The following is an 11093-nucleotide window of genomic DNA, read 5'->3' as shown; positions in this document are numbered from 1 at the left end:
GGTCATTAAGAACATTTATTTGGTCAACAAGGAAATCCATACAAAATGCTAGATTTCTGACAAAATCCAACAAAAAACAAGAGTGAAGACAAATGCAGGGCTGTAATTCAGAACATGCCTCCCTCATGTGTCAAGCGTGACTTATTCATATCATCAATCACTTCCCTAACAAGTCTTGAACACTGGGGGATTTTAATTTCAGTGTTTAACTCCATCTCTTCACACCTAATGAAGAGTGAAAGAGGCAGAACTGAACTCAAAATGCTGATTTAAAAAGCATGGTTAGCTACTAGTGAAAACCAAGTCTCCAAACTGCACCTCAGATCTGGTTTGGAGCAGCTGACTGTAGCAGAGAAAACCAAACACAATGGGCACGAGAAGTTAATTTCAGCTGTGACTTTCTCTGCTGTGAAGAAAAGGCACACAAATGTTTGTCGTAAGTAAAACAGCATGCTGTTTTACTCTGCCATGGTAAGAGTGCTTAACACAAACTACAGAACTCCAGCACACAGCAGTATGTAGCAGCAGTGCTTCACAGTTAAAGACTGATACATCTTCCTTCAAGCTTCAAATCAATAAGACGTTTCTATTAGAATGGCAAAAATAATTGTTGGCATTGGCTCAAAAAGCATTTTGCCCTCTTAAGGTTCTCTTTTGCTAGAAATATCTCTAACAGACAGGGCTGCATCAAGCTCTTCCCACAAACTCCCCACCTTCTTCATTAAAACATTTTCCTATCTAATTTTCTGTTAGAGTTGAACTCCTGCCAGGCAAGTATCAGTCTTGAAGAAAAACTTCCTGCTTTATTATATGCCTTTGAAAAAGTAATTCCAATGGCCAGGCTACAGTAATCTGATATGTTGTGTCTTGACCACTGGGCTCCTGGCTCTCAAAGAGAAAAAAAAAATCAAAAGATTAGGAGACACAACACTTCAAGCTGTGTCACGTTAAGCTGGATCCAAACACTGCTATATTAAATAAGACTAAAGAATAAGATGACTTAGTTTCCTACATGGAATGAGCTGGCAATTTGTATAGCCTTTTCCATTTTGTAATTGCTGTTAATTTCTTCCAGTTCATTAGGTGTTGTCACATTTCTCACCTGCATGGTCAAGCCAGGCTGACATCAAATGAGTGAAACAGACTTCAGTTACGTTACTATCTCTCCCTTTTACTAATTGGCAATGATGTGTACGTACATGAAGTCTGACCATCACTACAGATAATGTAAAAGAACGGAGGGGGAAAAAAAATCACTCTGTCCTTGCTGGATTCTTCCCTAAAACCCATCCAAAACTGACATGTGCAGTTCATTCTTTCAGCAGCACAGTTTGAGGCAATTGTCCCTACAGTTATATGCCAGGTCAGAGCACAGTCCAGGTACTCACAACTTGAGAGGAATAATTGGCCAGTATTTGGGCTGTTTTTTGTCACAATTTCTATCAAAGATAAGCTGCATGGCAGTCTCCATAGCTAGGATTTTGGCAGCTTCATCACCGTACAGTTCCTCCATTTCTGCCATTCTTCTCTCCCCAGGCCTTTCTGCAGGTGGCTCCACAGAACGCTTCGTGTTTCTGTAAAGGTCTTGATCAGCTTCCACATACATTTCTTGCTGCTCCGCTTCCAGCTGCTGCTGTCTCCCTATACAACAGAAACACAAGACACGTAAATTACTGATCTATCACCCAATCACATTTTATTTTAACTTATTAAATAGTACATATTCAAATCTGTGGTGTGTCTAGATAGCCCAGATTCACTCATTTAGGGTGCCAACTTCTTCAAGCAAAGAAGATCCTAGAAATTACAGAAAACCTCTCTGTTAGTAATAAAAAGTAGTAACTAGCATTGCTTCAGTTCTTCCCTAATGTACACAAGTCCTGAAAAGCAAAGAACAACTGTGAGAGTTGGTTTCCAAAGTAATTACTTAGCAGCTGAGATAATGAAACAATGCATAGGACAGTGCAACTTTAGCTGAACCACAGCCAAGGGAAAATGTAATCAGTTACTGCTCTCTGCAAATGAACAAACCAGTCTGTCACGCAAGTGTCAGCCATCAAATGGAACCAATGAAACACAGCTGTAAGCATTGTGTTTAGACAAACTAGCCAACCTCATCCATTTTGCATGACCTGCAAAGTTCAAAACTGACAGCCTTACTGTCATTGCTTTAAAGGCAGGACAAAACAACAGCTAACACATATCCTTGCACCACATCTTTTAAAGAGGATTCAAACCAGTTCAGAGAGGTGAAACGCTGGGACCAATCTGCCAAATATCCTCTTTACTAAGGCCAATTTTGAAGCAAGACATTGGTTTTGCATGCACGTAAGGATACCCTTACTTCATGAACGCTACTCTGAGGGAATAAACAATGCTCTGTGCAATTAAAACAAAGCATGTACAGGACTCCTCTCTAGTGGGAGACATTTATACAAGATGAAGAAAATCAGCTGGCAGGTACCGAACTTCTTCACCTACCAATAGCAAATGATGGTTCCCAAAACTTCATCATAGGAATGGTACACTGTTAATGTGAACACTTTTAAAACAAACAAGAGGGACTGAGTTCACTGGTCAGGATGTATTAATCAAATACAGGACATACTTCTCAGTCTTCGGTGCTACGGACCCCTTTCCCTCAGAGAGATAATTTAGCTTCTACCAAACACACAACATCTGCAAATCCTAATCCAAAGCTAAGTATCCTGACATATCCATGTCAAACATTTGCAGTTTATTGTTACACTGCAAAGCCCTGTATGCAGCAGCCAACTGACTGTCAGACTTCATAAAAGAATTACCCCCTGTACCTCATTCACAGAAAATAGGCATTTTCAACAATGTAAGAAGAAACTTCAATTCTGGTATCTGTTTGTTAAGAGAGGGACAGGGAGAGCTTTTGTCCTGCCATTTCTACCATTTTGTGTTGATAGAGGAAGGGCAGCAGTGCCTGAGGGGCTACCAGAATCATAGAGGTTGGAAGGGACCTCTGGAGACCATTGAGCTCAACCTCCCCTGCAATCTACTCCAAAGAGATGCTTCAATTTCAGGGCTGCTTCTTTAAGTGTACATCCCCAGAGCGTGCTGCATTGCCAGAACTCATGAGGAAACTTACATTAGAGGTCCATGTGCATTTCTGGATTTATTTGGTGTCATGCCATTTCAACCAGAGTTCTTAATTAAAACTATTAATACCACCTACAGAAGGCCCAGCATCATGAGAACAGGCTTAGAGCTCAGGTGGCACAGGTCACTTAGACTGCATTGAAGCAGACTTTGTGGCACACCAGGCTGCCCACAACTAGGTAATATGCTTAAAGGACAAACCTGCAGCAAATTATGCAACTCACACTGAATATTCCTCAACAAACCCCAAAAATCTGTGCTGGAAAAACATCTCCTGCTGCAGGTTATAGAGCAAAACCCTGGCAAGGCAATGAGCTATACCCACATTTGTTGACAAAAATTTGTTCACAAAGACAATTCCTTCTACTTCTGTACTGTCCATGGAAATTTGTTACTCATTTCTTCTATAGCTACGTACTAGAAACAGCTGCTTCCTCACATGCCTGAGAGTATCTCTGATAGTTCACTGCACACAGTAACACTTAGAAATTAATTTCTCTGGAGATATATAATGAATCCTTCTCTTTGGAAATTAAATACGTTTCTAGCACAAGCTTTATGACAGATGAGTGGATTACAGTTTAGTGCGCATCAATCTCTATTTGAAGCGCAGAGTGGTTCATAAACCCACAGATCCTGATATTAACAATCAAAATAATAATGTGAATTTTAATTCTACTCTCTGAATTACCTCGTGAACCTCTGAAGCACATATTTTACATTGCACTTTATTAATCACATGTAACGCCATTAACTTTCCAACCTAACTAACTATTCCACAGCGACTGGCTAAAAAATTCCCAGATTGACAATACTACATAGTTCTAGATCTAAGAATGAGCTTTAGACAGTCTGAGCGTAGGCAGTGGACAGAAGTCTGTCACCCACAGCTTTTAATTGCAGAGGCTGAATTTGAGCACAGAATATGGTAGCTGTCGCTAGTAATGCCGCAGTAGCTGCATGAAAGATGTAGTTTCCCATCAGTTATTTGTGGAGAGGTACCACTGTGAGAAGTGACAGCGCTGGCACCATTCGGCATCATGGCAATCATGTAAAGAGAAGCCATGGCATAAAATGAGTATGTGGGCTACTGCTTTTATCAAAGCAGTTATTTCCAGCCGAATACTGAGCTAAGAAAGAAGATGGCTGAGAAAGTTCTGTCCTGTTGAGAAGCATACTAATTACCTTTGGTGGACAGTGAAGCACAACTCCCCTAACTTTGTCAGTCTGGGTTCTATCTGTTACCTCAAGATTTACTTTAAAAGCAATACAATTTGCGCTACATCTGCAGCTACCATCTCATCAAAAGATGACAATTAGACTCTGATAATAGAAAACACACACACAAACACAATAGAACTATATGCTGTTTCTAGCAATAATAACCTATAGCGAGAGGAAGAATTAGTTTATGAATTAGGCAGCAAGGTTTATTAAAAAACTAACTCTGAGCCCACAGCAACGAAGTTCCCGGCTCATTTTCAAATCTGAGCTCCATACTCCAAATTTGTCACTGTGCTGCCAGGCAATAAATGTGAAACAAACACACACACACACACATATATATATATATATATAATTTTTACACAATTCTGAGAAGTTTCTCCTTTTATTTCACACAAGCAGGAATAAACCCTAGTGCTTTCCTCTATAGCATGCAGTTTCAACTTCTGGCAAGTTTCACTTCCCCCTGTTGTGAAAAAGCATTTTGCAGATGGTCAAAAGGCAGGCACACCGCAGCAGCAATGTTTGGTTGCCACACCAAGGATAAGCAATGCTGACATTTTCTTGACTGGCCAGTTCTGTTTGTTCCCAAACATTCTCCTCTCCCTTGAAGCAATTTCCAGAAGTAACTTATCCCTTCTAAGTACGCTTCTGTGAAGCCATAGCTAAAAACTGGCCAAAAGCAGTTCAGACACCTTTGTCCAAGTGCAGTAAGTAATCTTTTCTTCATCTCTCAGGAATACCAAGATCATACTGCATTCTGGGACATCATCAATTATTCTAGGTCTTCTGAAAGAAGGTTTTTTTCCTCACACTTTTTCTTGCCTGCTATGGATATTGCCTTATAATTTTGGTTATACCAGATGAAAGAAATGCGAATGAATGCAGGCAATGACCTTCATCCTCGGGCTGCCAAAAGCAGGATAAACAGTAAAAACATCTTGGCTAGTCACTGCATTTGTGGTTCCATATGCACACAAATACCATTCTGCACACTTTCTGTGGACCTCTGACCAAAGCTCTTCGAGATGTAAGCAATTTCCCCTAAAAGCTCTCATAAACTCAGAGGTCTTGTTCCTTCTATTTTATAAGAAGAAGAAGGTCGTATACCACTAAGTCTGATTTACATTGTTGTTCTTTGTTTGTAGTATTCTGTGAGAAGATTAAGAAGCAAACAGAAAACATCTCTGGAATTCACCCTTTTTTTATTAAAAGAAAACAGAAAAAAAAAAAAGAAAAAAAAAGGACAAAATAATCTCAAAACCAAAATGCAAGAAAATTCCCACATTTCAAGACAAGTCTTCATGAAGAGATTTCTCAACACAAATAAAAGCAAGGAAAGTAACTGAAGGCAGTGGAAAAACTCATATCCAGCATCCTATCACATCTTGCACCATTTTTAGCTCTTTGTAGTTATACGCCCGGCCCTTAGCTTGCTGTAGCCCAGTGATCACACACAAGCTGACAGCATTTCTCACAAGGCAGCTCTCTCTGTTCCCACTCCTCTGGGTGCACATCACCTGCAGCTGGATGTACTACTGTTTGCTGATCTGCACCAATACAGCTATGCCACGAGACCAAGGTCTTGCTTGCCCTGTATATCACACAGCCTCCATTGACTTCCAGTTTCTTGCTTATCTAGCAAGTTATCCTTGAAGGAATTATTTTACTTTTCCTAGTCATGATTCTGCTTTTTCTTTTCCATGCTTTCAACCTATACCCCTGTTCACATATTTGTCTGCTTATTTCAAGTGATTAATGAATCTGTTACTGCTGCATGTGCACTTTCTGAGCTTTCTCATCCTGTCTTAAATGCTACCTGAGCTGAGCTTGAACAGCCCACGCTGACAGGATTAAAAACACTTCCCTTTTCTACTGATTAAAAACTCCTAGTTCCCTGCCTTTGAATGCCACTTCCCACAAGCCTATCTGCTGTGTTAAATATTCTGCCCACACAGGCTTCTCAATGCAAAATGCCAGATTCTTCGGCTCCCCCAGAAAACTAAACAGCTCTACATGGAGTTACATGGCTTCTCTGAAGTGACAGCATCAGACCATTTTATTACACCAGTGCTTGTAGAAACCAGGCATACCATGTAGAAAATCCCAATCTCCACCTAAAGGAATTCTAACAAAATAAGGATTTCAATTTAAGGATTTGCCAATAGGATACTCAAGGATTTTAATTTTTCCAGAGCTCTCAAGAAAGCTGACATCTCGACCATTACTCCTTATCAAGTGCAAAGCTTTATGGAGCAGGAGCTTCCATTGGTGGGAACATGAGAGATGCAAGTAATCACAATCTTACTACACGAGCAGTGCAACTTACATAGTTAAATCATCTGGTTGGCTTGAAAACACCATTCTGGAATAAAGGTGACTTTTGGGGGGAAGTAACTGTCCCCAGTGATAAGCTCCTCGTCATCAGAATGACAACCACTGTGAAAGAGAGCTACCACAAATGCCAAAGGCATTAAAAACCCAAGCACCTATGCAGACATGTTTTCCATCCGCTAGTTGAGAAGGGAAGGAGTTAAAAGAAATAGAATATTTCACCATGTATATCTACAAGCAACGCAATGTTCTGAAGAAAAAAAAAACAACAAGGAAAGAAAATGCTCTGTTGCAGGCTTTGAAGTAAGAGCAGATGTGATTCCTTGGCAGGCTGAAACTGTGGTTCCACAGACATTCTTCTTTTCCCGACTACAAAACTAGCTTATGCAGTTCTTGCTTCTCTTTCTCCCCTTATCTGCACGTTCCAGCTCACAAGCCCCTCAAGATGCGGGTATAACTGTCTCAGGGGCACTACACCATATCCCACAAAGAAGTTATATTTAATCTTGGTACAGTTTAGTGTCTTGGCACCATGAGATGAACTAAAATGGCAGCATGGAAGCAGAAGTGAATGGGCTGGGAAGAAAAACAACCTACCCTGGCTTTGGCACTAAGAAATGTTTGCTGAACCCCAGACTGACTGAAAACTTAAGGGTAAAAGCAGGAAATAGTCTAAGAAACATGAGTGTCTCCCTAAGAAAGATGAAGTAGCAACAGGCCGTCAGGGCAGACAGGAAACGGATTTTGCAAATCTAAAGTACTCAGTTTGATAGCTTCGTTATTATAACAGACTTCTACAAATTTCAAAGAAGAAACTTCTGTAGAAACAGGGCAAGATCGCTTACTAAGACAACAAGTGACTGGATGTTATCTTTGAAACCGAGGTGAACACACAGCCAGGAAGCAAGGTTAGAGCCACAGCGTTCCACCCCCTGGTTTGCTACTGAACAGTACTTTACCACTCTCGTTAATTATCCACATCATGATTCAGTGTAATTACTCTACAAAAGGAGTCTAATGCTTTCCTACCTGATAATTATGAAGAATTAATTATCTCATACAATTTTGAAATTTTTGGAGTAAGTAACTGGATTAAAGCTGCACAGTTAATTGGAGATTAAAAAAGCTGATTTCTGTTCCACAAATAGGATTAAAAACCAAGAAGGGCTGTCTTGTAGTCTCCAAAACAAACTGCCCAAGCTCCTAGATAGAAACAATACAAGCCTTCATGTCCATGTTTACACTAGTAGTAGGCTACACTGGTTACCATCCAACTAAACGACCATTAACTTTTATTTCCTCCTACTACCTTCCACAACAAAACCCTTAAGAAGGGACATTCTTATCTCCAGCAGAGAATGAATTGAAGCAAAACCCATCAACACCAATCAACCAGCCAGCTCCATGGAACTCCAAGTGGAAGCCTGCTCTAGAAAGTGGAATAGTCTGAATGTAGCTCTTAATCATATGTGCGTGCATCCCATAGCCACTCAGAGAACACAAAACACACATGCACACCCAAGGTAACTAACCACAGCACTGTATCACATAGACATCCTGACTGTACATTTGCACCACCTATAAGAATTAAAAAGCTAGGAGGCTGCCGACCACCATACAGAAATTAATACAGGATCAGGCACTGGCAGCTGCCTCTAGTACAGATCAAGCCTACAGAAATAAGATTAAATACAAGCCAGCTGACTCTGCACTCCCATCCCCCAAACGACTCCAATCTGTCGTTGATGGCAACAGTGCTGACGCCAGACAAAGACACCAGTGCTAGAGTAAACAGAAGGATTACTTAAATCTATATATAACTGTATCCATATATACACACATGCATATATGGCACAGCCGGAGCAGATCGAACAAAGAAATACACACAATTAGAAGTGCTTCTTTAAAAGCAAACCAAAACAATGAGGAAACATGAGTTTCACTACCAGCTTTGTATGTGTCCTGAATAGAAAATAGGCATGCGCATTTGGAAGACAGCATTCTGAGATGTATAGAGTGCTCCACGGCTAAATAAAACTGAATGTTTGGTGCTTCCATGGGAACATAAAAGAGTAGCATGTATGAGCCTTTTAAAATAAACTCATACATTAGAATTTCACTTGAATTTTCTCCTTGATTCCAGACACAAACTATACCACTGACTTCAAGCTTCTTCTAAGGCAAAGCAGCTCAGTAAGATAAGCAGGGAAATCTGCTAAGTTACCAAAGCAAAGACTTTTGAAAGTAACCTATGCCCACATCACCAATTTTTTGAGCGAAAGCACAGACTATGAACAGACCTTTCAGTTCACCAGCCGGTCCAGAAGTTAGTGACACTGTAGCCATGCAGAACTAACAATCATCAATCCAGATAAAATTAATCTCAGAAGGAAATCATCATCATCATAGTATCATAGTATCGTGCGAGTTGGAAGGGACCTTAGAGATCATCGAGTCCAACTCCCGGGTTTCGAGCCCCCTGTGTAGCAAAGTGGCACTTCTACCCCTGCGCCACAGGGGGGGGATTCGAACCCGGGCTCTCCAGTGCCGCAGGCAGCAGCTTAAACCACTGCGCCACAATATACATTTTTTTTCCATGCTGCTAGTACACTAAATGCAAACCCCTACAGTGTGTTGCCTGACCAACAATTTTGTAAGAGACATCTGGAACTAAAGAAAACAGCACATAAAACAAAACTTATAAAAGAAAGGGCCGAGGGGTAACTTTGCAAATTAACTTTCCTTCTCAGTTTCTCATTGCTACTATGCTAAAAAAAAAAACAACCCACATAACAAATTAGGATTTCAAAGCCACTGCAATAGTTTAAGAGCAATGCCAGGATGCATACAAATGAAACACAAAATAAACGCTTAGTTCTGTTTCTAATCTTGTCTTTCACCTAGCATCATTTCATTGCCCTAGCAAATTAAATTAGATTTACTTAAATGGACAAGGTTAAATTGTTGTGCCTAGTATGGAAAAACACAACAACAATAACAAGATGAAAACCTGCAGATGTGTGCCTATCATACCTTCTGCAAAAGGGAAATGTTTGACACTAGAAATAATTCAAGAGCCCCTTGCTGGAGCAGAGGTCTAAGCACTGTCTCATTTCAAAAAGGCAGCTTTCAGCATCCTGGCTTCTACAAAGTTAACACTCATCAAGTAGGAGCTTCATGTCTCCCTTCTGTGACTTCAGTGGTGCAGTTCTTAAGCGAAAGAAACACTGAAGAGACTTGATGAAGATTTCACACAAGGACAGCCATCAGAATAAAATCCTAAGGGAGGAAGGAGGATCCGCAGATCTACTAGCCAGTGAGCTTCACTTCTGTGCCTGTGGAAAGACCATGGAACAGATCCTCCTAGAAGATACGTTAAGGTACATGAAGGATGAGTAGATGACCCAAGACAGCCAGTGTGGTTTCACCAAGGGAAGGTCATGCCTGACCACTCTGTTGGCCTTCTGTGATGCAGTGAGGTCAACGGTGGACAAGGGGAAGGTGACTGATGCCATCTGCCTAGACTTGCGCAAGGCCTTTGACGTGGTCCCTTTGCCACATCCTTATCTCTACATTAGAGACTTGAGGGCTAGACTATTCAGCAGATAAGGAATTGGTTGGAAGGCCATAGAACAAGGCTTGTGGTGAATGGCATTATGCCCAGGTGGAGGCCAGTGAAAAGTGGTGTCCCTCAGTGGTCTGGCTTGGGACCGGTGCTCTTCACCATCTTCATCAGCGACACTGATGATGGGTTCAAGTGCACCCTCAACAAGTTTGCTGACGACACCAAACTGAGTGGTGCAGTTGACACATTAGAAGGAAGAGATGCCACCCAGAGAAACACTGACAAACTACAAAGGTGTGCCCATGTGAACCTAATGAGGTTCAGCATAGAAAAGTGCACATGGGTTGGAGTAATCTCAAATCCCAAATATGTATGCAGACTGAGAGAAGAAGAACTTGAAAGTAGCCCTGCTGAGAAAGACCTGGGGGACCTGGTGAATGAAAATCTGAACATGAGCCAGCAGGGTGCTCTTGCAGCTTGGAAAGCAAATGGAATCCTGGGCTCCATCAGAAGAGGGGTCAGCCATCAGGGACAGGGAGGTGATTGTCTTTTACTCAGCCCTCGTGAGGTCCCATCTGCAGTACTGCATCCAGGCCTGGGGTCCCCAGTACAGGAAAGATGTGGAGCTGTTGGAGGGGGTCCAGAGAGGCTGTTGATACTCTGTCCATATGGGTGATCAAGACCAGGTTGGATGGGGCCCTGGGCTGCGTGGCCTAGTACCCAGTCAGGAAGTTGGTGGCCCTGCCTAAGGCAGGGAATTTGGAGCTTCATGATCCGTGGGGTCACTTCCAACCCAAGTCATTGTAAGATTCAAACTCCACAGCCTGTTCTCAACAGAAGT

At 41.5% G+C, this 11093-nt stretch overlaps 1 protein-coding gene across 2 annotated transcripts in view; it reads right to left on the bottom strand.

The window, feature by feature from the left end:
• Positions 1–11093, bottom strand: part of GEMIN8 (gem nuclear organelle associated protein 8) — a 28033-nt gene continuing 16940 nt past the window's right edge. For both annotated transcript variants that reach the window (XM_072345651.1, XM_072345641.1), the window contains one exon: positions 1–1641. In XM_072345651.1, the coding sequence (XP_072201752.1) occupies positions 1385–1641 (257 nt within the window). In that variant the 3' untranslated portion in view covers positions 1–1384. The remainder of the gene's footprint in view (positions 1642–11093) is intronic.

This window comes from Excalfactoria chinensis, chromosome 1, assembly GCF_039878825.1.
Source record: "Excalfactoria chinensis isolate bCotChi1 chromosome 1, bCotChi1.hap2, whole genome shotgun sequence".
Lineage (NCBI taxonomy): Eukaryota > Metazoa > Chordata > Aves > Galliformes > Phasianidae > Excalfactoria > Excalfactoria chinensis.
The sequence above is the reverse complement of the archived record's forward strand: the minus strand, read 5'-3'. Positions and strand labels throughout refer to the sequence as shown.